This window comes from Corythoichthys intestinalis, chromosome 2, assembly GCF_030265065.1.
Source record: "Corythoichthys intestinalis isolate RoL2023-P3 chromosome 2, ASM3026506v1, whole genome shotgun sequence".
Taxonomy (NCBI): domain Eukaryota; kingdom Metazoa; phylum Chordata; class Actinopteri; order Syngnathiformes; family Syngnathidae; genus Corythoichthys; species Corythoichthys intestinalis.
In genome coordinates this window covers 20158997-20182223 of record NC_080396.1, presented here as the reverse complement: position 1 = coordinate 20182223, position 23227 = coordinate 20158997, and the positions used below count along the sequence as shown (strand labels likewise).

The following is a 23227-nucleotide window of genomic DNA, read 5'->3' as shown; positions in this document are numbered from 1 at the left end:
TAGACCTGCACCAGGCTGGGAAGACTGAATCTGCAATAGGTAAAACGCTTGGTGTAAAGAAATCAACTGTGGGAGCAATTGTTAGAAAATGGAAGACATATAAGACCACTGATAATCTCCCTCGATCTGGGGCTCCATGCAAGATCTCACCCCGTGGCGTCAAAATGATAACAAGAACGGTGAGCAAAAATCCCAGAACCACACGGGGGGACCAAGTGAATGACCTACAGAGAGCTGGGACCACAGTAACAAAGGCTACTATCGGTAACACAATGCGCCGACAGGGACTCAAATCCTGCACTGCCAGACGTGTCCCCCTGCTGAAGCCAGTGCACGTCCAGGCCCGTCTGCGGTTCACTAGAGAGCATTTGGATGATCCAGAAGAGGACTGGGAGAATATGTTATGGTCAGATGAAACCAAAATAGAACTTTTTGGTAGAAACACAGGTTCTCGTGTTTGGAGGAGAAAGAATACTGAATTGCATCCGAAGAACACCATATCCACTGTGAAGCAGGGGGTGGAAACATCATGCTTTGGGGCTGTTTTTCTGCAAAGGGACCAGGACGACTGATCTGTGTGAAGGAAAGAATGAATGGCGCTATGTATCAAGAGATTTTGAGTGAAAATCTCCTTCCATTAGCAAGGCATAGAAGATGAGACGTGGCTGGGTCTTTCAGCATGACAATGATCCCAAACACACAGCCAGGGCAAAAAAGGAGTGGCTTCGTAAGAAGCATTTCAAGGTCCTGGAGTGGCCTGGCCAGTCTCCAGATCTCAACCCCATAGAAAATCTGTGGAAGGAGTTGAAAGTCTGTGTTGCCCAACGACAGCCCCAAAACATCACTGCTCTAGAGGAGATCTGCATGGAGGAATGGGCCAAAATACCAGCAACAGTGTGTGAAAAGCTTGTGAAGAGTTACAGAAAACGTTTGGCCTCCGTTATTGCCAACAAAGGGTACATAACAAAGTATTGAGATGAACTTTTTGTACTGACCAAATACTTATTTTCCAACGTAATTTGCAAATAAATTATTTAAAAATCAAACAATGTGATTTTCTGTTTTTTTTTTTTCCCCCACATTCTGTCTCTCATGGTTGAGGTTTACCCATGTTGACAATTACAGGCCTCTCTAATATTTTCAAGTGGGAGAACTTGCACAATTAGTGGTTGACTAAATACTTATTTGCCCCACTGTAAATCACAATTGTTTTGATGAGGCTATACTGATTCTTTGCCCAATGCCGATATTACAAAGTCGTCCCTGATTGGATTCAAGTGCCTTTGATTAATTTAATATGATACATACACATTTAACGCAACCAGATCCATTTCATTTAAAGCATTAAAAAATATAAAGTACGATGTAACTCATCAATTTTATGATGATACCAATTTTTGGACAACGATATTTGTCTGCAATGATTCTATTCGAGTCAAGGGTCTTTGATTCATTGAATACGATATTACATAGACATTTAACCGAAATCAGTTACATTTCACCTGTAGCAATTAAAAGTAGAAAGCATTTTTAATGTTTCCTAAACTTGTGTTTGTGAAACTTTTCAGAAATTTGAATGAAAAACATTTAGCAAAATGGCTTATCTTAAAGATGACATTGTTTATCAATGTTTTGTATTTTTATGATTTTGATTTGATAGTGCTTAACCAATTGACAGAGATTAGAGGCGGAACAGTTAAGCGATTTGAATAGTAGTAAGCGTAGTTGAATCAAACTCAATCGATATCATCTTTACATGTCATTTTGTTAAAAAGAATGGCTTTCATTTTAAATGCCTGGGATGTTTCAGCAACAAAATTGTCAAAATAATCAAAATGGCTTTGTATTTTTTTTTTTATTGCTTTAAGTGAAATGCGATCCGATCGTTTTAGTTTGAGTATCTGCCGATCCCGATGTTTCCCGATCCGATTGCTTTTTTTTTTTGCTCCCGATTCAATTCCAATCATTCCCGATAATTTTTCCCGATCATATACATTTTGGCAATGCATTAAGAAAAAAATGAATAAAACTCGGACAAATATATACATTCAACATACAGTACATAAGTACTGTATTTGTTTATTATGACAATAAATCCTCTAAATGGCATTTACATTATTAACATTCTTTCTGTGAGAGGGATCCACGGATAGAAAGACTTGTGACTTTGTATATTGTGACTAAATATTGCCATCTAGTGTATTTGTTGAGCCTTCAGTAAATTATACTGCACCCATGCCCCAATGCGTGATGGGAAGTGGAACCATGATGGGAAGTGGAGCCATGACTGTGCGTAGTGCTAGCAATTGATATATCTTCTCTGCGTTGGGGAATAAAATAAGGTGTTAAGAAAAAGGTCAAATGCGACCTTGCTTCCCCACATTGCATCCCCTGACATTTCTAATCGTAGGGAGAGGGATTGTAAGGCTTTAGCCAATTAAAATAAGCCTCCAAAGGCTGCCAAAATTCACTCTAGTTATTTTATGCTGCCTTTTATGTCTCTATACAGGTAAAATGGCGCCATTACAGATTGAGAGCGATAATGCGTGAGTGGGTCGTGTAACGTATGCATTAATGGCGTTAAATTTTTTAACGTGATACATTTAAAAAAACTTACTACCACCGTTATTGGGATAAATTTGATGACCCTACCTTAAGCCTAAACTAAAGACTCTGGATGAGTGTAACATATTATGTCTGTAACGTTAAATACAATTAGAAAACGATTTAATTTAAAAATATATATATATTTAAAAAAGGCATGGCCGATATTTTTTTTGCTGATTCCGATACTTTGAAAATTACGTGATCGATCGATCGGGACATCTCTACATATAATACTATTAAATTGATCAAAGGCCATTGAATCGTTTCATGCCAATCACCATATAAAATGGAAGCAAATTGTTGTCCAAAGAATATATTTAATCTCTCCATATCAAATCTAATCAAATTGTTGTCCAAAGAATATATTTAATCTCAAATCCAATTTACGGACGGATGTATTATCGGTGCAACCCTAATTAAGATTTTAAGTTCAGACTTCTTAAAGAAGTAACAGTTTACTTAAAATATTGAGTTTCAGGTGTTGACTTGATTTCTTGATTTTCCTTTCAAAACTTAAAAGTCAAGAGAAATAGGGTAACTTGAAATTACTACGGTATTTTCTGATAGCTTTTTTCCCTAATGTCTTTTGGATTTGTTTTGATGCAGATCATTGAAAATTTCTACAATAACACATGGACTAGCAGGTTTTCGGAGCCCATCCCTCAGAACGCCCTCACAGCTCTGTGGTCCATCTCTGTGGCAATTTTCACTGTGGGTGGAATGATAGGTTCCTTCTCGGTGAGCTTCTTTGTCAACCGCTTTGGCAGGTAGGAATCTCGTGTCGACTAAAATTTGGCCAAAAGAGATCAATAAAAATGAAAACGTATCTTTCTCAAGGAGGAACTCCATGCTCATGGCCAACGTGCTCGCTGTTATTGCTGCTCTGTTAATGGGCTTCTCCAAGCTGGCATCTTCATGGGAGCTACTCATCACTGGGCGCTTCATTGTTGGCTTATATTCCGGACTGTCTACTGGATTTGTGCCCATGTATGTTGAGGAAATCTCCCCTACGTCTATCCGCGGCGCAATGGGCACTCTGCATCAGCTGGGTATTGTCATTGGCATCCTTTTGGCACAGGTATGTTGTTCGCAAAATTACAAACTTCATGTTTTCTTAATATTGACGTTGATAGACGTTCTTGCTGTACAATATGACGATATACAGTGGGGCAAATAAGTATTTAATCAACCGCCAATTGTGCAAGTTCTCCTACTTGAAAAGATTATGGAGGCCTGTAATTGTCAGCACTGGTAAACCTCAACCATGAGAGACAGAATGTGAAAAAAAAAACGAAAATCACATTGTTTGATTTTTAAAGAATTTATTTCCAACTTAGAGTGGAAAATAACCTACAAACAAGCAAGATTTCTGGCTGTCAAAGAGGTCTAATTTCTTCTAACGAGGTCTAACGAGGCTCCACTCTTTACCTGTATTAATGGCACCTGTTTTAACTCATTAAGTGGAAAATAACCTACAAACAAGCAAGATTTCTGGCTGTCAAAGAGGTCTAATTTCTTCTAACGAGGTCTAACGAGGCTCCACTCTTTACCTGTATTAATGGCACCTGTTTTAACTCATTATCGGTATAAAAGACACCTGTCCACAATCTAAGTCAGTCACCCTCCAAACTCTACTATGGCCAAGACCAAAGAGCTGTCGAAGGACACCAGAGACAAAATTGTAGACCTGCACCAGGCTGGGAAGACTGAAACTGCAATAGGTAAACGCTTGTTGTAAAGAAATCAACTGTGGGAGCAATTATTAGAAAATGGAAGACATGCAAGACCACCGATAATCTCCCTCGATCTGGGGCTCCGTGCAAGATCTCACCCCGTGGCGTCAAAATGATAACAAGAATGGTGAGCAAAAATCCCAGAACCACACGGGAGGACCTCGTGAATGACCTACAGAGAGTTGGGACCACAGCAACAAAGGCTACTATCAATAACACAATGCGCAGCCAGGGACTCAAATCCTGCACTGCCAGACATGTCCTCCTGCTGAAGAAAGTACACGTCCAAGCCCGTCTGCGGTTTGCTAGAGAGCATTTGGATGATCCAGAAGAGGACTGGGAGGATGTGTTATGGACAGATGAAACCAAAATAGAACTTTTTGGTAGAAACACAGGTTCTGAATGAATGGGGCCATGTATTGAGAGATTTTGAGTGAAAATCTCCTTCCATCAGCAAGGGCATTGAAGATGAAATGTGGCTGGGTCTTTCAGCATGACAATGATCCCAAACACACAGCCAGGGCAACAAAGGAGTGGCTTCGTAAGAAGCATTTCAAGGTCCTGGAGTGGCCTAGCCAGTCTTCAGATCTCAACCCCATAGAAAATCTGTGGAGGGAGTTGAAAGTCCGTGTTGCCCAACGACAGCCCCAAAACATCACTGCTCTAGAGGAGATCTGCATGGAGGAATGGGCCAAAATACCAGCAACAGTGTGTGAAAACCTTATGAAGAGTTACAGAAAACGTTTCATCTCCGTTATTGCCAACGTACATAACAAAGTATTGAGATGATTTGCAAATAAATTCTTTAAAACTCAAACAATGTGATTTTTTTTTTTTTTCCACATTCTGTCTCTCATGGTTGAGGTTTACCCAGGTTGACAATTACAGGCCTCTCTAATATTTTCAAGTGGGAGAACTTGCACAATTAGTGGTTGACTAAATACTTATTTGCCCCACTGTATGAATGACAATCCAGCTGCTTGCGGAGTCAAGCAAAATGACCAACTAAAATAGCTTGAAACAGGAAAATCTACGCATTTACAACACAAATTGTCTTACAAACCTGATTCAGTGATATCAAAGGTTATGAAAAATAATGTGATGTAAAATGTGTTACATTAGTTATGTTCAAAACTTAAAAACTGCACATTCAGGGATGGTAGAACATTTCCAAAAACGCAAACACTGCATACCTTATATCATGCTTGTAACTCTGTCCCTTGTATATTGTGCAGATTTTGGGGATTGAATCCATCATGGGGAACGGCTCCCTCTGGCCTCTGTTGTTGGGTTTCACTCTTCTACCTGCCATTGTGCAGTCTGTCCTGCTACCCTTCTGCCCAAAGAGCCCACGATATCTTCTCATCAACTGCAATGAGGAGAGCAAAGCCACTAATGGTGAGGCACTTGAGAATGACCCTATAAGCAATTACATGCATTTGTTTTGCAGTATTAGTGAAGCTACGTGGCAGCGCCAACGTGAGCGAGGACATGGCGGAGATGAAGGAGGAGAGTCGCAAGATGATGGCGGAGAAAAGAGTCACCATCATAGAGCTCTTGCGCTCTCCAATCTATCGCCAGCCTCTACTTGTTGCTGTGATGTTGCAGCTTTCACAGCAACTTTCTGGCATCAACGCTGTGAGTACGCCGGCAAATGCAGTGATCCCTCGTTTTTCGTGGTTAATGGGGACCAGAATCCGCCATGATAAGTGAAAAACCTCGGAGTACCGCGCCCCCCCAAAAATATTTTTGTGAGTTCAATCTATTTATTCAGATTTACTGTAGTGTTGGGAAGAGATACACAAAGACTCGTGAGCCGGTATTTCGAGACCTTCTTTTTGCCGACGAGTTGCACATACCAAAAGAGCCTTGCAGCACCTGACATCCTGCTTCGCAGAAGCTGCCAAGCTCTTCGAACTCGAGGTCAGTTTGAAAAAGACGGAAGTCCTCAACCAGCCTGCACCTCCAGAAGAGTACCGCCTTCCTCACATCACCATTAGCAAGGCTGTGTTGAAGACCTTTCACCAGTTCATCTACTGGGGTGCACAATCACATCAGACGCCAAGATCGACAGGGAAGTAGACAACAGGCTGGCCAAGGAAAACAGCGCTTTTGGCAGATTGTACAACAGAGTCTGGAAAAACAAACATCGGAAGAAGGGCACCAAGATCAGTGTGTACAGAGCCGTCGTACTCACCCACCCTACTGTACGGCTTTGAGTCAGGGGTTAAGTACTTTCACCACCAGCGACTTCTGGAGCGTTTCCATCAGCGCTGTCTCCGTATTATCCTCAACATTAACTGGAGCGACTACGTCACAAATGTTGAGGTCCTTGAACAGGTGGAGATCACCAGCATTGAGGCCATGGTGCTGAAGTCACACCTACGCTGAGCAGGACAGGTCTCCAGAATGGAGGATCGTCTGTATGGTGAGCTTTCCACTGGCCACCATGACAGAGGGGCACCAAAGAAGCGTTACAAAGACTCCCTGAAGAAGTCCCTCGGTACCTGCCACATTGACCAAAGCCAGTGGTCTAATCTGGCTGCTGACTGCGACCCCTGGCGCCACATCATCCACCAGGCTGCCTCCTCCTTCGAGGATCCCCGAAAAAATAACCTGAGGGATAAACGCCGCAGGAGGAAAACTCGTGAAGCCTCAGCAGTCGTACCTGACGTGACCTTTGACTGCGGCCGCACCTGCCATTCTCACAATGGCCTTGTTAGCCACGAGCGTGCCTGCAGTCGACGTGGGAAACCCACTTCATGAAATCTTCATTTGCGAAGCCAAGCCGATAGATATATCAGATGTTTTTTTCACTTTTTCCCCCTAAAAGAATGATAAAAAAATATATACAGTGGGGAGAACAAGTATTTGATACACTGCCAATTTTGCTGGTTTTCCCACTTGCAAAGCATGTAGAGGTCTGTAATTTATATTATAAGTTCTCTTCAACTGTGAGGGACGGAATCTAATACAAAAAAAAAAAAAGAAAATCACGTTGCATGATTTTTAAATAATACATTTGCATTTAATTGCATGAAATAAGTATTTGATACATCACAAAAATCGAACTTAATATTTGGTACAGAAACCTTTGTTTGCTATTACAGATACCAAACGTTTCCTGTAGTCCTTGACAAGGTTTCCACACACTGCAGCAGGGATTTTGGCCCACTCCTCCATGCAGATCTTCTTCAGAGCCTTCAGGTTTCGGGGCTGCTGCCGGGCAACACGGACTTTCAGCTCCCTCCATAGATTTTCTATCGGGTTCAGATCTGGTGACTGGCTAGGCCACTCCAGGACCTTAAGATGCTTCTTACGGAGCCACTCTTCAGTTGCCTTGGCTGTGTGCTTTGGGTCGTTGTCATGCTGGAAGACCCAGCCACGACCCATCTTCAGGGCTCTCATTAAAGGAAGGAGGTTGTCAGCCAAGATCCGGCGATACATCGCCCCATCCATCCTCCCCTCAATACGGTGCAGTCGTCCTGTACCCTTGGCAGAGAAGCAGCCCCAAAAAATTATGTTTCGTCATCCATGTTTCACGGTTGGGATGGTGTTCTTGAGGGTGTACTCATCCTTCTTTTTCCTCCAAACACGATGAGCCGAGTTTAGACCAAAAAGTTCAATTTTGGTCTCATCCGACCACATGACCTTCTCCCATGGCTCCTCTGGGTCATCCAGATGGTCAGTGGCAAACTTCAGATGTGTCTGGACATGCACTGGCTTCAGCAGCGGGACCTTGCGTGCGCTGTAGGATTTGAATCCATGACGGCGTTATGTGTTTCCGATGGTTTTCTTCGAGACTGTGGTTCCAGGTTTCTTCAGGTCATTGACCAGGACCTGCCGTGTAGTTCTGGGCTGATCCCTCACCTTCCTCATGATCAGTGATGCCCCACGAGGTGAGATCTTGCATGGAGCCCCAGAACGAGGCAGATTGACCGTCAACTTGAACTTCTTCCATTTTCTAGTAATCGCTCCAACAGTTGTTACCTTCTCACCAAGCTGCTTGCTTATTTTCCTGTCGCTCATCCCAGCCTTGTGCAGGTCTATTATTATATCCCTGATGTTCTTACACAGCTCTTTGGTCTTGGCCATTGTGGAGGGGTTGGAGTTTGTTTGTTTGAGCATGTGAACAGGTGTCTTTTATACAGGTAACAAGTTCAAATAGGAGCAGTTATTTCCGGTAATGAGTGGAGAACAGGAGGGGTTCTTAAAAAAGTACTAAGAGCCGAAATATTTACTAATTGGTAATGTATCAAACACTTATTTCATGCAGGTAAATACAAATTTATTATTTAAAAATTATACAATGTGATTTTCTGGATTTTTGCATTAGATTCCGTCCCTCACAGTTGAGGAAAACTTATGATACAAATTACAGACCTCTACATGGCTTGCAAGTGGGAAAACCAGCAAAATCGGCAGATTATCAAATACTTGTTCTCCCCACTGTACAATTAATTACAATTGTTTTATGACTGGGTTGAAACAAAAGCAGTTGCGCGACGTCTGTAAACGGAGTTTTCAGGGTAAAACGGACAAACTGAAAATAGTTCGGAGGCCTAGTGCGCCATGAATCTGCTATGGCACCATACAGACATATTGTTTTATCAAACACAACAGATCTTTTGGCATAAAATACAGCAGTTTATTTTAACTCATTCACTCCCAGCAATTTTCACCGGTGCAACCCCCTTCGCTCCCGGCCGTTTTACTGGATTTTGACTGATTTTGCAAGGCCCATAGAAAATTTTGTTCAATTGCTATATAAACATGCAACCCACCAAAAGAAAGATTAGACTCTCTTCTTTCAACATGAAAAAAGTTATTTCATATCTTTTTTCATTCTTTAGAAATCAGCATTAGAAAACAGCTTAGTTTGAGCACTTTTCCAATTCCTGATGAAAAAACAGAGAAATTGAGCTTTTTGTAAAAGCATACATTTCAAACACAACTTTGACTATAACACAGCTATTTTTTGCTTTTGCGACATCCCAAACATCTGAATCGTGTTTTCCTTCTACAAAATAACATAAACAACAAGACAAATAGAGCTTTTGAAAGCAAAGTAACAATTTATTTACACATAACTAAACTATTGAACTGAGAGATGACGCTGTTGTGGCCGAGACAGTAAACTTTTCCCTCATCGCCGCCGGTCTCATCAAGATGGATTTTTTTGAGTCTTTCTTTTGTGGTGACCACTGCCTCATAGTGGAGTTCACCTGGGGAAATTGTGTGGGGCATGTTGTGTTCCTGCGCTTCCCACGCCTGGCGTCCTGGACGTCCATGCGGTCGTCTTGCGCAGGCGCCCCGGCCGTGTGGCCCGGCCGTTCGTTCCATTGACTTGGGGTGCGGGTCTTACCAAATGTGCTACTGGCCTCCAGTGGCCAGTTTTGTTGCTTAAAAATGGATTTTCAGCATTGTGCTTCGGAGCAAAATTGCATCAAAACCTAGAGATGTCTCTTGTGAAAAAAACGTAAAAGACGTATAAATACGTCTTTGGGACACTGAAACAATTAAAAATAGAACATATTTATACGTTTTTGGGAGCAAATGAGTTAAAGAGGGGTGCAAGAGCAGAAACTGCTTTTTTAGTCTTGTCTGTGTTTTCCGCCATATATAAATTTTGATAAATGTTTTAAGTACTCCAAATGTAATACTCATGATAAGTTTTAAACATGTTACTGTACCACTGAATTATTTTTAAACAAAAATAACTGAAAAATGCTTGTCTTTATTAAATGCTTCATTGAGTCAGTCCACTAAAATCTGCTCTCGATACTCACTACCACACAATGAATTGCCACAGCAAGTGTTTAACAAGCTAAACTATGATTGACACATGCGGCGCCTTGAAATTTTGGCTTCCAAGCTTCTCTGGCCAGATCAAACCTTAACGCCTGTCAGTCATTGTTAACTTTAATGCAACTCCAGTGCACTGCCTGACAAAGAAGAGCAGCAGGCTGGATAGTGAGATTACGTTATCAAATTAAGACAGCTCTATAAAATACTGTATTTTTTAATTGAAAAAAAATCTGCGATGGACCGAGGGCGCGAAATAGCGAGGGATCACTGTACTGGGTTCTGTTGAGCTTTCCTAGTTTGCAGAGTACAGGGATAAACATACTGTATGACAGTGGATTGCGGACCCCCAACAAAGCCAAACCGTTGTATTCTGACTTATCCTTTTAGGTGTTCTACTATTCTACTGGAATCTTTGAAAAAGCTGGTGTGTCTGAGCCTGTGTATGCAACCATAGGAGCAGGAGCAGTAAACACGGCATTCACTGTCGTTTCTGTAAGTCACATTTTGAGAAACATAATATTGGTCATTCCAGAACTGGAGGACATTTGGGCTTCAAATTCTTGAAAAATGTTGGCCTTCACTTCTCTGGTGTTTTGCTAGATATTCATCAATGTGTCGATTACAGGTTTCAAGGTATACCGAGTTATGAAAACGTCAAGGTTTCAAAACCACAAAAATTTTCCGTCGTCCCAAAGGTAATAACTATTTTTTATGTCCCAAAAAATGCACGGAGAAATCCCTTGCTGGCAGCTGCAAGGCTCATTCCTCCGCCACCGGTTGTTGCTCAGTGTCAGTGAGTCAGCTGTGCTACACGATGATGAAACACCTGATTTTTCCCCTATTGAAGAAAACTAAATCGCTGCTAAGGGAATACTTCGGCTACAGAAAGGTTACAGACGGCCGCGGCTTAGAGAAGGAGGGCCAACCGACATGTAAAACACGTTTGCAGAGGATGGCTGCCGAGGAGGCAATACCTCCAATATGTTTTCGCATTTATAAAAACTTGAAGGTTCGTAAACACTATCATGAACGTTTCCCACCAGTTAAGAGAGTTAACTCCACTGTGTTTAGTGTGTCTAGTGGTAGGAAAACATTTTGAGCTGTAATTACAATACCGTGAAAGTCTGACTTAAGATTATCATACCGTCAGAATATCATACTGGCACATGCCTACATCAATTATGCAGTAGGTGATAAACTATCAAAAGGCTTGATTAGCTTAGCATACAGATCAATGGCAACATAAAAAACACAAAGAATGGGAATGAATGCCTTTATTGGCTGAACAGTTTTAATGTGCCACATGGGTACTCAGACTGTGGTTTATTAAATTGTGTTGTTTATTCAGAGAAAGCAGTGAGACAGAAAAGTACTTAAGAGGGACAAAAAAAGAACAGAAGGAATAGTGGTTTTTTTAGGGCTGTCAAACGATTAAAATTTTTAATCGAGTTAATTACAGCTTAAAAATTAATTAATTGTAATTAATCGCAATTAATCGCAATTCAAACCATCTATAAAATATGCCATATTTTTCAGTAAATTATATATATATATTCTGTAAAATAACTTGTTGGAATGGAAAGATAAGACACAAGATGGATATATACATTTAACATACGATACATAAGGACTGTAGTGGGAATTTCACTCTACTGTCATTTAAATCTGTCTATGCTGTCCTCACTCCGAAGCGTCTACTTTTTCCAAAGCTAGACAGCTAGTGAACGACGCCTTAATAATCAGACTTCTTCCTTTTTCATCTGATTTATTAATAAAATGGCCTCAAACCATTGTCCTCTTTAGACCGTAGTGAAACTACAAAAAAAAAGTACACAAGCATTGCTTTAGCAACAACGTTATCTTAGCAGGCTATACAGGTTCACTAAACATAAACAAAATGCGTCTCATACAAAAAAATATAACATTTCGCTTACTAACATAATATGTACATTCTTTACAACAACCATACTTACGGACAAATCTTGTCCAAGGATCATATAAGCACATTACAACGTAGGCGTCAGCCCGAGACGTCGTGCAGCCATATTGAACTGGCAAGAAAGCAATAAACCATGTCGCAAAGCGACCACAAGAGTTCGCTGTTAGACAGCACAAAAAACCTTGCTGTAAAACTTACCAAAAGGCAGAATACTGTCTGAGCGGGACATGTGCGTTAATTGCGTCAAATATTTTAACGTGATTAATTTAAAAAATTAATTACCGCGCGTTAACGCGATAATTTTGACAGCCCTAGTTCTTTTTTAATCATGTTAAATAATTCAAATATAGCATTGCTATCTCTCTGTTTATTCTTACCGATGGGACACCGTGTGGAGAGGGGGTACCTACTCTCCGAAGGAAAGGGAAGACAGGTCAGATAAAATTGTGAATGGGTAAAGGTGAGTGAAGCAACGTTAGCAATGTATAGTGGGGATTAAGACAAATCATTTGTCAGTGTTAATCAGTTGCAAATAAATTAACGAAGCCCGCCGTGTGTTTTGACTGGTGTCATCTTCGGGGTTGTCCTGCCTTGAGAAAGTGATATCTGTGGGTCATGCCGGCTTAGGTGCCTGACTCATGTTATAAAAGTGTTGCCATTAGCAGAGTGAACAAGCGCTGAGCAATGCTTGCAATTTTTTTCTTTTCAATATTTTCCCTCCCTCCGCATTGTAGTCCACGGGGAAAGCAAAATGTTACCACACCGCAGATTTGAAAGAAGTCGGTGCTTCCTCAAAATTCAGTCTTTCCACTCCTCCGCTTGCCATAGCTATTTGTTTTCTTTCTTGTTTCACTTTCACTTCGCTCGTAAGCGAGAGAGGGCGTTACTCGGCTTCTGTTACACAGGTGCTTGACAGCGATCCGACATTTACTTGCGGGGCGGGAATTTCTCCGCAACGGTGCTTCACGTCACACACAGGCACACAGAGCTCGATCAATTCATTCCACAAGCGTTCGGAATACATTAATTGCAAAACCGAAAAGGCGCGGTTCATAAAGGCTTATTGAACCGTACAGGGCGAACCGTAAACCGTTGCACCGCTAATACTGAAATATTGCTCATTCGGTGCATAGAATAAAAATAAAAAATTGTCAGGCTTATCCTTTTTCTTCATTTATTTTTTTAATATTGTGGTCAAGCCCGCTTCTGCATAAAAGCAGAGTTAAAGTTAAAAACTAATGCACAACTACATCGCTCTTGTCCTGCCTGCCGCTTTCGCTTTGCTGACGTTATTGCTGCTTGAATTCCGACTCAGGAGACTTGAAAGTTCAGACCGCCAGTCACATTCTGGAAAACTGAGGCCCAGATCGGATTTAGACCACGTACGAAAGTGACCCAGATCGGATTTGAAATGGTCCACTTCTATGCGACTTGTCACGTTCAGACCGTCAAATTAATGCTTCACTTGAGTCGGAAAAACACAAAAAAATCGGGTTCGTGCATTAAGACCTGCAGTATGAACCTAGAAAATGTCATACATTAAACAGAGGTAAAACAGTCTCATTTCTTCAGCAATGTAGCGGACTACACTTTCCTTGAGGGAATGCCATTTTGCGCGATCTCGTTTGTATATCTCAATTCAAGCAATTACCTCTGTAATTGTCTATTGCCGTGACGACGAAGGCTTCGCTTGTTGCGATGCAGTTTTCTTACCAAGCAGTGAAAACTAAAGAGGGTGATAGTGTTTCAAATGAGCATGTAGATTTGTTGTGTTGGCCCTCTTTGTTGAAACAACCTCAACACATTTTGCAGACTGGTTCATCCTTTTTGGTTGCCTCACCATTTTCATTTGGTTTAAAATAGGGCTGTCAAACTTAGCGCGTTAACAGGGGGTAATTATTTTTTTGAATTAATCACGTTAAAATATTTGACGCAATTAACGCACATGCCCCCCTCAAACAGATTAAAATGACAGCAAAGTGCAATGTCCACTTGTTACTTGTATTTTTTGGAGTTTTGTCGCCCTCTGCTGGCGCTTGGGTGCGACTGATTTTATGGGCTTCAGCACCCATGAGCATTGTGTAATGATTGACATCAACAATGGCGGGCTACTAGTTTATTTTTTGATTGAAAATTTTACAAATTTTATTCAAACGAAAACATTAAGAGGGGTTTTAATATAAAATTTCTATAACGTGTACTAACATTTATCTTTTAAGAACTACAAGTCTTTCTATCCATGGATCGCTTTAACAGAATGTTAATAATGTTAATGCCATCTTGTTGATTTATTGTTATAATAAGCAAATACAGCACTTATGTACCATATGTTGAATGTATATATCCATCTTGTGTCTTATCTTTCCATTCCAACAATAATTTACAGAAAAATATGGTATATTTTAGAGATGGTTTGAATTGTGATTAATTACAATTAATTAATGTTTAAGCTGTAATTAACTTGATTAAAAATTTTAATCGTTTGACAGCCCTAGTTTAAAATCAAAATATTCCTACACCGGGGCTGTGGTGTTTGGCTTGGAAATCAGCATTTTCCGTCCATTTTTGTCTTCCTCATTCTGCTCGCTCATTGCTGTATGGCGTACGCCGACAGTGCACTCTGCCTCGCCTCTCCCCATTGAATGATGGTCACGCATACTCAAATGTATAAAAACGAACATACCCAGAAGCAGGGGTCGCGTTAACCGGATATTTTCCGTCGTTGACCGGTTTTTTAAAACGGTGACGGAAAAAACTGAAGTCTGTCCGTCATTTTGACAGGTTGCAATTCACACCCCAGACCAAAGGGTGGCGAGTTAGCATATTAATTAGGGCCCGAGCACTAGACGTGCGAAGGCCCTATTGTTTTGCAAAGGATTATTATTATTAGGGCCCGAGCACTAAGCGTGCGAAGGCCCTATTGTTTTGCAAAGGATTATTATTATTATTATTATTATTATTATTATTATTAGGGCCCGAGCACTAGACGTGCGAAGGCCCTATTGTTTTGCAAAGGATTATTATTATTATTATTATTAGGGCCCGAGCACTCTCAGCGTGCGAGGCCCTATTGTTCTTCGAAGGATTATTATTATTATTATTATTATTATTATTATTATTATTTTTTCATGGCAAATGAAAATGGCCAATTTGAAGGCCTGAACATGCTCAAAAACTCACCAAATTTTGCATATACATCCGGCTTCGCGAAAATTTCGAAAATTTAGCAACGTTTTTTAAAAAAATCAAAAAATGGCTCAGTGGCGCCCCCTTGAAATTTTAAAAATGCCCTTTGCTTTGATGTTTTTCAACGTAGAGCAATGAAATTTGGGGAGTGGATACGTTGTCCAGAGACGCTTCAAAAAGTCTGCAGCACCCATATTCCAAACCCAACAGGAAATCGGATATTTTGGATTGAATGTTGAAAAACATAGCATTTTGGGCGAAAACCAGCATGCACGTTTCAGACCGTTGCGCCGAGCCAGTACGTTGGATCTTCCTCAAAATTGGTGTAAGTGTTCATGAGACATATGAGATACTAAGTTGTGAAAATGGTGAGTTTTCGTCCACGGGCCTGACCTGGGCGGGGTACCAAAGTCGGGTGTTTTTTTGGCAACGCGCCAATTTCAGTAAATGATTAATAACTTCCTGATACAAGGTCCAATCTTTTTCATATTTGGCATGCATGTAAGGTGTCTTAACCTGAACACGACTGCATTGAAATATTTTCCATTAGGCCTGGCGCCCCCTTGTGGGAAGAGGAAACACCCTTTTTTACTAAAAAGGCTCCTCCTCCTGGTGAAAAACATCAATTGATCTCAAACCTGCATCAGGGGAGCCTTAAGACATGTCTTTAGGTATCTGATGAAAAATATTGAGTTTTCGTTGATGTTGCAGTATCCAAACAGGAAAGTGAAAAGACCCTCGGCATTTTCTCTCAAAATGGCAAATTTCAAGGTCTGAACATGCTCGAAAACTCACCAAAATGTGCACATACATGTGGCTTCATGTAGATTTCATGAATTTAGCAACATTGCCAAAAGATGTAATAAAATGGCTCAGTGGCGCCCCCTTCAATTTTTAAAAAAGGCCTGTCCTATTAGTTTTTTTCGACGTAGAGTGATGAAATTTGGGGAGTGGATACGTTGTGCAAAACTGCTCCAAAAAGTCTCTTGCACCCATATTCCAAACCCAACAGGAAATCGGGTATTATGGATTGAATCTTGCATTTTTGTCAAAAACCTGCATGCACGTTTGAGACCATTACGCCGAAGCAGTAAGTTGAATGCTTCTCAAAATTGGTCAGACATCCCAAAAACATGCATGGTAGGCTGATTGAGCACTCTAAATTGTCCGTAGGTATGAGTGTGCACGTGAATGGTTGTATGTCTCCTTGTGCCCTGCAATTGGCTGGCAACCAGTTCAGGGTGTCCCCTGCCTACTGCCCCGAGTTAGCTGGGATAGGCTCCAGCACCTCCGCGACCCTCGTGAGGAAAAGCGGCATGGAAAATGAATGAATGAATGAATGTTCATGACACATATGAGATGTTAGGTTATCAAAATGGTGACATTTCATTCACGGCCCTTTCCTGGGCAGGGGAGCAAATGTGTCTTATTTTTGACAATACAATTCAGTAAAAGACTACTGTATTTTTCCGACTATAAGTCGTGTTTTTTTTTCTTCATATTTTGGTTTGGGGTGCGACTTATACTCAGCAGTGACTTATGTGTGAAATTATTAACACATTATGATAACATTTCCCATGTTATTTAGGTGTTTTGGACTAATGGTTTTGTAAACTTGTTAGCATGCTATAGTTATCTGAATAACTCTTAATAGCTATGGCCATTTTCATTTGCCATGAAAAAATAATAATAACGAGTGCGCTCCCAGTTAGGCGTGAAAGCGCCACAAACTAAATGCATCCATTTCAATATAAAAAAGTCAATTATACAATTGAACATACATTGCCAAAGGCAGAACGCGAACGTGGCCATAGCTATTAACAGTTATTCAGATTACTATAGCATGCTAACAGGTTTACAAAACCATTAGGCCTGGTGCCCCCTGGTGAGTGAAATTATTAACACATTATGATATAATTTCCCGTGTTATTTTGGTGTTTTGGACTGATGGTTTTGTAAACTTGTTAGCATGCTATAGTTATCTGAATAACTGTTAATAGCTATGGCCACGTTCGCGTTCTGCCTTTGGCAATGTATGTTCAATTGTATAATTGACTTTTTTATATTGAAATGGATGCATTTAGTTTGTGGCGCTTTCACGCCCACCTGGGAGCGCACTCGCACTTGTTTATGTGAATAAGCGCTCGCACACCAGAAGAAGACAGACAGCCACGTAGCTCTGAGTGAGTGAGTGAGTGAGTGAGTGAGTGAGTGAGTGAGTGAGTGAGTGAGTGAGTGAGTGAGTGAGTGAGTGAGTGAGTGAGTGAGTGAGTGAGTGAGTGAGTGAGTGAGTGAGTGAGTGAGTGAGTGAGTGAGTGAGTGAGTGAGTGGACTAGTTAGCGAGAGAGAAAGACGGCTGCGAACCTACGTTCATTGTTTATGCCTTTAAAATATCTCTACAGAGGCAACGCCTGCGTGTATCATCTTTTCTGTTGTTGTGTGTTTTCCACCCGCGAGCGGACACTTACAGCCAGTTGTGTGGTTGTTTGAATGGTGTGCTAATGCTAGCGAACGCATGCTAATCTGTTACATTATTGCTGTAATAGTACGTAATTATCATTTATTTACGGTGATGTGAACCTGTTTGCTATCGAGGACCAAATTGATTCAACAAATTATGCGGACATCCAGAATTGTCTTTTTGGAGTTCGCTGTCTATAGCCAGGACCGAGCGGTAGCGTCCTGGTGAGGACAGTATATTCGCATTTCGTTGTTTATGCACTGTACACTGTACATTTATTCAGCATGTTGTTCTCTATTGTATTTTTATATTAAATTGCCTTTCAAGATGACATATCTGTTCTATGTGTTGGATTTTATCAAGTAAATTTCACCCACAAATGCGACTTATACTCGGGTAAGACTTTTGTTTCCTTAAAGCAGAGGGGTCCAATAGGAAAGTCATAATGACCGTGTTCAGGTGCCTAATAAACACTTTTGTTTTGTTAAAGCAGAGGGGTCCGATAAGAAAGTCATCATGACCGTCGCCATTTTCTCTCCCCACTAATTCTGAACATTCAGACATGCAATATATCTGCCTGGATATCTGTCTGTTGTCGACTGCCACCGCCCCGACCTGCCTGCCCTCCGACTTTGTTTGACGTCCGAGTTGCGCCATACGCGAGGGCCCGTCAGTCCTGCTTGCAGGGCTAGTTAGGGCCCGAGCACTAAGCGTGCGAAGGCCCTATTGTTTTGCAAAGGATTATTTTTTTTTTTATTTTTATTTTTTTTTTTTTTTTTCAGGGCAAATGAAAACGGCCAATTTGGAGGCCTGAACATGCACGAAAAGTCACCAAAATTTGCACATACGTCCGGAAAATTGTAAATTTCGATAATTTTGCAACGTTGCAAAAAAATATAACAAAATGGCTCAGTGGCGCCCCCTTGAAATTTTAAAATTGGCCTATAACATTAGGGTCTGTCAGCGTAGAGCAATGAAATTTGGGGGGTCTATACCTTGTCCAAAACCGCTCCAAAAAAGCATTTACACGCATATTCCAAACCCAACAGGAAATCGGTTATTTTGGATCAAATATGAAATTTTTATCGATTTACAGGGTGCACATTTGAGACCTTTTCGCCGAGGGAGTTAGTTGGATCATCTTCAAAATTGGTGAGACTGTTCAGGAGACATATGAAATCTTAAGTTTTGAAAATGGTGCGTTTTCATTCACGGGTCTGACCTGGGCGTGGTGCCAAAGTCGACCATTTTTTCGGCAAAATGACAAATTCAGTAAATGACTTATAGTTCCTTGACACAACGTTCAATCTTTTTCATATTTGGCATGTATGTGTGGTATCCCACCCTTAACACGAGTGCATTGAAATATTACCCATTAGGTCTAGCGCCCCCTAGTGAGAACAGGAAATGCCTTTTTTTACGAGACAGGTTCCTCCTCCAAGGGAAAAAAATCTGTTGACCTCAAACCTGCATCAGGGGAGCCTTAAGACCTGTGTTCAGGTGCCTGATGAAAAATATTGAGGTTTCGTTGAGGCGGAGGGGTCCAAACAGGAAAGTGAAAATGAACGTCAACAATTTGTCACGCAAAAAACTTTGAACAGTCATAACTCGGCAGATATACAACATATCTGCGCCAAACTTCCCGTGTTTGTTGAGAGTCATACCCTGAAGGTTCTTGTAGGGGTCATTTGCATCAACTCTACAGTGCCAACTAGTGGCGACAGAAAGAAGTTTTAAAAAAGGCCTTTCCTATTGGGTTTTTTCAACATAGAGCAAGGAAATTTGGGGAGTAGATACCTTATGCAAAACTGATCCAAAAAGTCTCTTGCACCCATATTCCAAATCCAACAGGAAATCGGGTATTTTGGATCGAATGTGAAATTTTCATGGGTTCACAGTAGGAGTTTACATTTGGAGGCTTGAATATGCACAAAAACTTGTACAAATTTGCACATACATGCGGCTTTAGATAACGTTCGATAATCTTGCAATGTTACGAAAAAATGTAGCAAAATGCCTCAGTGGCGCCCCCTTGAATTTTTCAAAAAGGCGTTTCCTATTAGGTTTTTTTAACAGAGAGTGATGAAATTTGGGGAGTCGATACCTTGTGCAAAACTGCTCCAAAAAGTCTCTTGCACCCGTATTCCAAATCCAACAGGAAATCGGGTATTTTGGATCGAATGTGAAATTTTTATCGGTTCACAGTAGGAGTTTACATTTGGAGGCTTGAACATGCACGAAAACTCACAAAAATTTGGACATACATGTGGCTTTGCATAACGTTCAATAATCTTGCAACGTTACGAAAACATGTAACAAAATGGCTCAGTGGCGCCCCCTTGAAATTTTCAAAAAGGCCTCTCCATTTAGGTTTTTTCAACGTAGAGGGATGAAATTCGGAGAGTCGATACCTTGTACAAAACTGCTCCAAAAAGTCTCTTGCATGCATATTCCAAACCCAACAGGAAATCGGGTATTTTGGATTGAATGTGAAATTTTTATCGATTTACAGTGTGCACATTTTACACCTTGGCACCTAGGGAATTAGTTTGATCATTCTCAAAATTGGCGAGACTGTTCATGAGGCATATGAAATCTTAAGTTATCAAAATGGTGTGTTTTCATTCACGGGCCTGACCTGGGCGGGGTGCCAAAGTCGGCCATTTTTTCGGCAAAATGACAAATTCAGTAAATGACTAATAGTTCCTTCACACAACGTTCCATCTTTTTCATATCTGGCATGTATGTGCGACATCCCACCCTTAACACGAGTGCATTGAAATATTACCCATTAGGCCTAGCGCCCCCTAGTGAGAACAGGAAATGCCTTTTTTTACGAGACAGGTTCCTCCTCCAAGGAAAAAAAATCTGTTGACCTCAAACCTGCATAAGGGAAGGCTTAAGACCTGTCTTCAGGTGCCTGATGAAAAATATTGAAGTTTCGTTGAAGCGGAGGGGTCCAAACAGGAAAGTGAAAATGACTGTCAACAATTTTTCTCTCCAAAAACTTTGAACAGTCATAACTCGGCAGATATACAACATATCTGCGCCAAACTTCCCGTGCTTGTTGAGAGTCATACCCTGAAGGGCCTTGTAGAGATCATTTGCATCAACCCTACAGCGCCAACTAGTGGCAATAGAAAGTCACTCGTTTTTCCAATACATGTCCAGTTCTTTTCAGGTTGGTCATTGTAATTTGAAGACCTATTGTAATACTTATTTACAGCCCATGTCCACGTGTCTCTGTCTGTTGCCGTGACGACCCTTTATTCGCCATTTAAAGGAAATATTTTTTTTCAAAGACTCAGGCAGCTTATATAGCCACAATATTTGGCACACTTCGTCGAATTGGCCCAGTTAGAAGATTAATTTTGGTTTTGAATAAGGGCTTGGCTGCACAGCTCAGTAGTGGCTCCTTTTTTGTAGTACTCTCTCCAATAGGGGTTTTTATCTCTTGGGTGTGGGAATGTAAATAGGCGACTTTCGAGCATGTTATGTTCTAATGAGATGATTAGAGAGGAGCATCTGCCAACACCCTGACCTGCACACAGTCCGAGTTGCGTGACGTCCGAGTTGCGCTAGATTGCGAGGGCCCGTTCAGTCCTGCTTGCAGGCCTAGTTATTAGGGCCCGAGCACTAGACGTGCGAAGGCCCTATTGTAATGCAAAGGATTATTATTATTATTATTATTATTATTCTTCTTTCTTCATGGCAAATGAAAATGGCCAATTTGGAGGCCTGAACATGCACGAAAAGTCACCAAAATTTGCACATACGTGCAGATTCGCGTAAATTTCGATAATCTTGCGTCGTTTTGAAAAAATGTCAAAAAATGGCTCAGTGGCGCCCCCTTGACCCTTAAAATTTTCAAAAAGGCCTCTCCTCTCAGGTTTTCAACGTAGAGCAATGAAATTTGGGGAGTAGATACCTTATGCCTAACTGTTCAAAAAAGCCTCTTGCACCCATATTCCAAATCCAACAGGAAATCGGGTATTTTGGATCGAATGTGAAATTTTTTCGGTTCACAGTTGGAGTTTACGTTTGGAGGCTTGAACATGCACGAAAACTCACCAAAATTTGCACATACATTCAACTTTGCGTAAATTTTGATAATCTACAAAAAAATTTAACAAAATGGCTCAGTGGCGCCCCCTTGAAATTTTCAAAAAGGCCTCTCCTATTAGGTTTTTTCAACGTAGAACAATGAAATTTAGTGAGTCGATACATTGTACAAAACTGCTCCAAAAAGTCTCTTGCACCCATATTCCAAACCCAACAGGAAGCTGGAAATTTTGGGTCAAATGCGAAATTTTATCGATTTACATTTGAGACCTTGTTGCTGAAGGATAAAGTTGGATCGTCTTCAAAATTGGTCAGACTATTCAGGAGACCTATGAGATCTTAAGTTTTCAAAATGGTGTGTTTTCATTCAAGGGTCTGGCCTGGGCGTGGTCCCAAAGTCGGCCATTTTTAGGCAAAATACCAAATTCAGAAAATGATTAAAAACTCCGTGATCCAACGTTCAATCTTTTTCATTTTTAGCATGTTTATGAGATATCCCAGCCTGAACACGACTGCATTGAAATATTACCCATTAGGCCTGGCGCCCCTAGTGGAAACAGGAAATGGCCTTCTTTACGAGACAGGCTCCTCCTCCAAGGGAAAAAAATCTATTGACCTCAAACCTGTTTCAGGGGAGCCTCAAGACATGTGTTCAGGTGCCTGATGAAAGATATTGAGGTTTCGTTGAAGCGGAGAGGTCCAAACTGGAAGTGAAAATGACCGTCAACAATTTGTCTCGCCAAAAACTTTGAACAGTCATAACTCGGCAGATATGCAACATATCTGCGCCAAACTTTCCGTGTTTGTTGAGAGTCATACCCTGAAGGTTCTTGTAGGGGTCATTTGCATCAACTCTACAGTGCCAACTAGTGGCGACAGAAAGAAGTTTTAAAAAAGGCCTTTCCTGTTGGGTTTTTTCAACGTAGAGCAATGAAATTTGGGGAGTAGATACCTTATGCCTAACTGCTCAAAAAAGCCTCTTGCACCCATATTCCAAATCCAACAGAAAATCGGGTATTTTGGATCAAATGTGAAATTTCTGTCCATTTCTAGTACAGTTTACATTTGGAGGCCTGGACATGCACGAAAACTCACCAAATTTTGCACATACATGCGGCTTTGTGTGGATTTCGATAATCTTGCAACGTTACAAAAAAATGTAACAAAATGGCTCAGTGGCGCCCCCTTGAATTTTTCAAAAAGGCGTTTCCTATTAGGTTTTTTTAACGTAGAGCAATGAAATTTGGGGAGTCGATACCTTGTGCAAAACTGCTCCAAAAAGTCTCTTGCACCCATATTCCAAACCCAACAGGAAATCGGGTATTTTGGATCGAATGTGAAATTTTTATCAATTAACAGGGTGCACATTTGAGACCTTGTCACAGAGGGAATCAATTGGATCATCTTCAAAATTGGTTAGACAATTCAGGA

The 23227-nt window shown here is 40.9% G+C and overlaps 1 protein-coding gene across 1 annotated transcript in view; it reads left to right on the top strand.

The window, feature by feature from the left end:
- The window catches only part of LOC130905120 (solute carrier family 2, facilitated glucose transporter member 1-like), a 77792-nt gene that overhangs the window by 7521 nt on the left and 47044 nt on the right, over positions 1 to 23227 (top strand). Inside the window, exons 3-7 of the mRNA XM_057818168.1 lie at positions 3214 to 3374; positions 3445 to 3685; positions 5576 to 5738; positions 5791 to 5978; positions 10536 to 10640. Of these exons, the coding sequence (XP_057674151.1) occupies positions 3214 to 3374; positions 3445 to 3685; positions 5576 to 5738; positions 5791 to 5978; positions 10536 to 10640 (858 nt within the window). The remainder of the gene's footprint in view (positions 1 to 3213; positions 3375 to 3444; positions 3686 to 5575; positions 5739 to 5790; positions 5979 to 10535; positions 10641 to 23227) is intronic.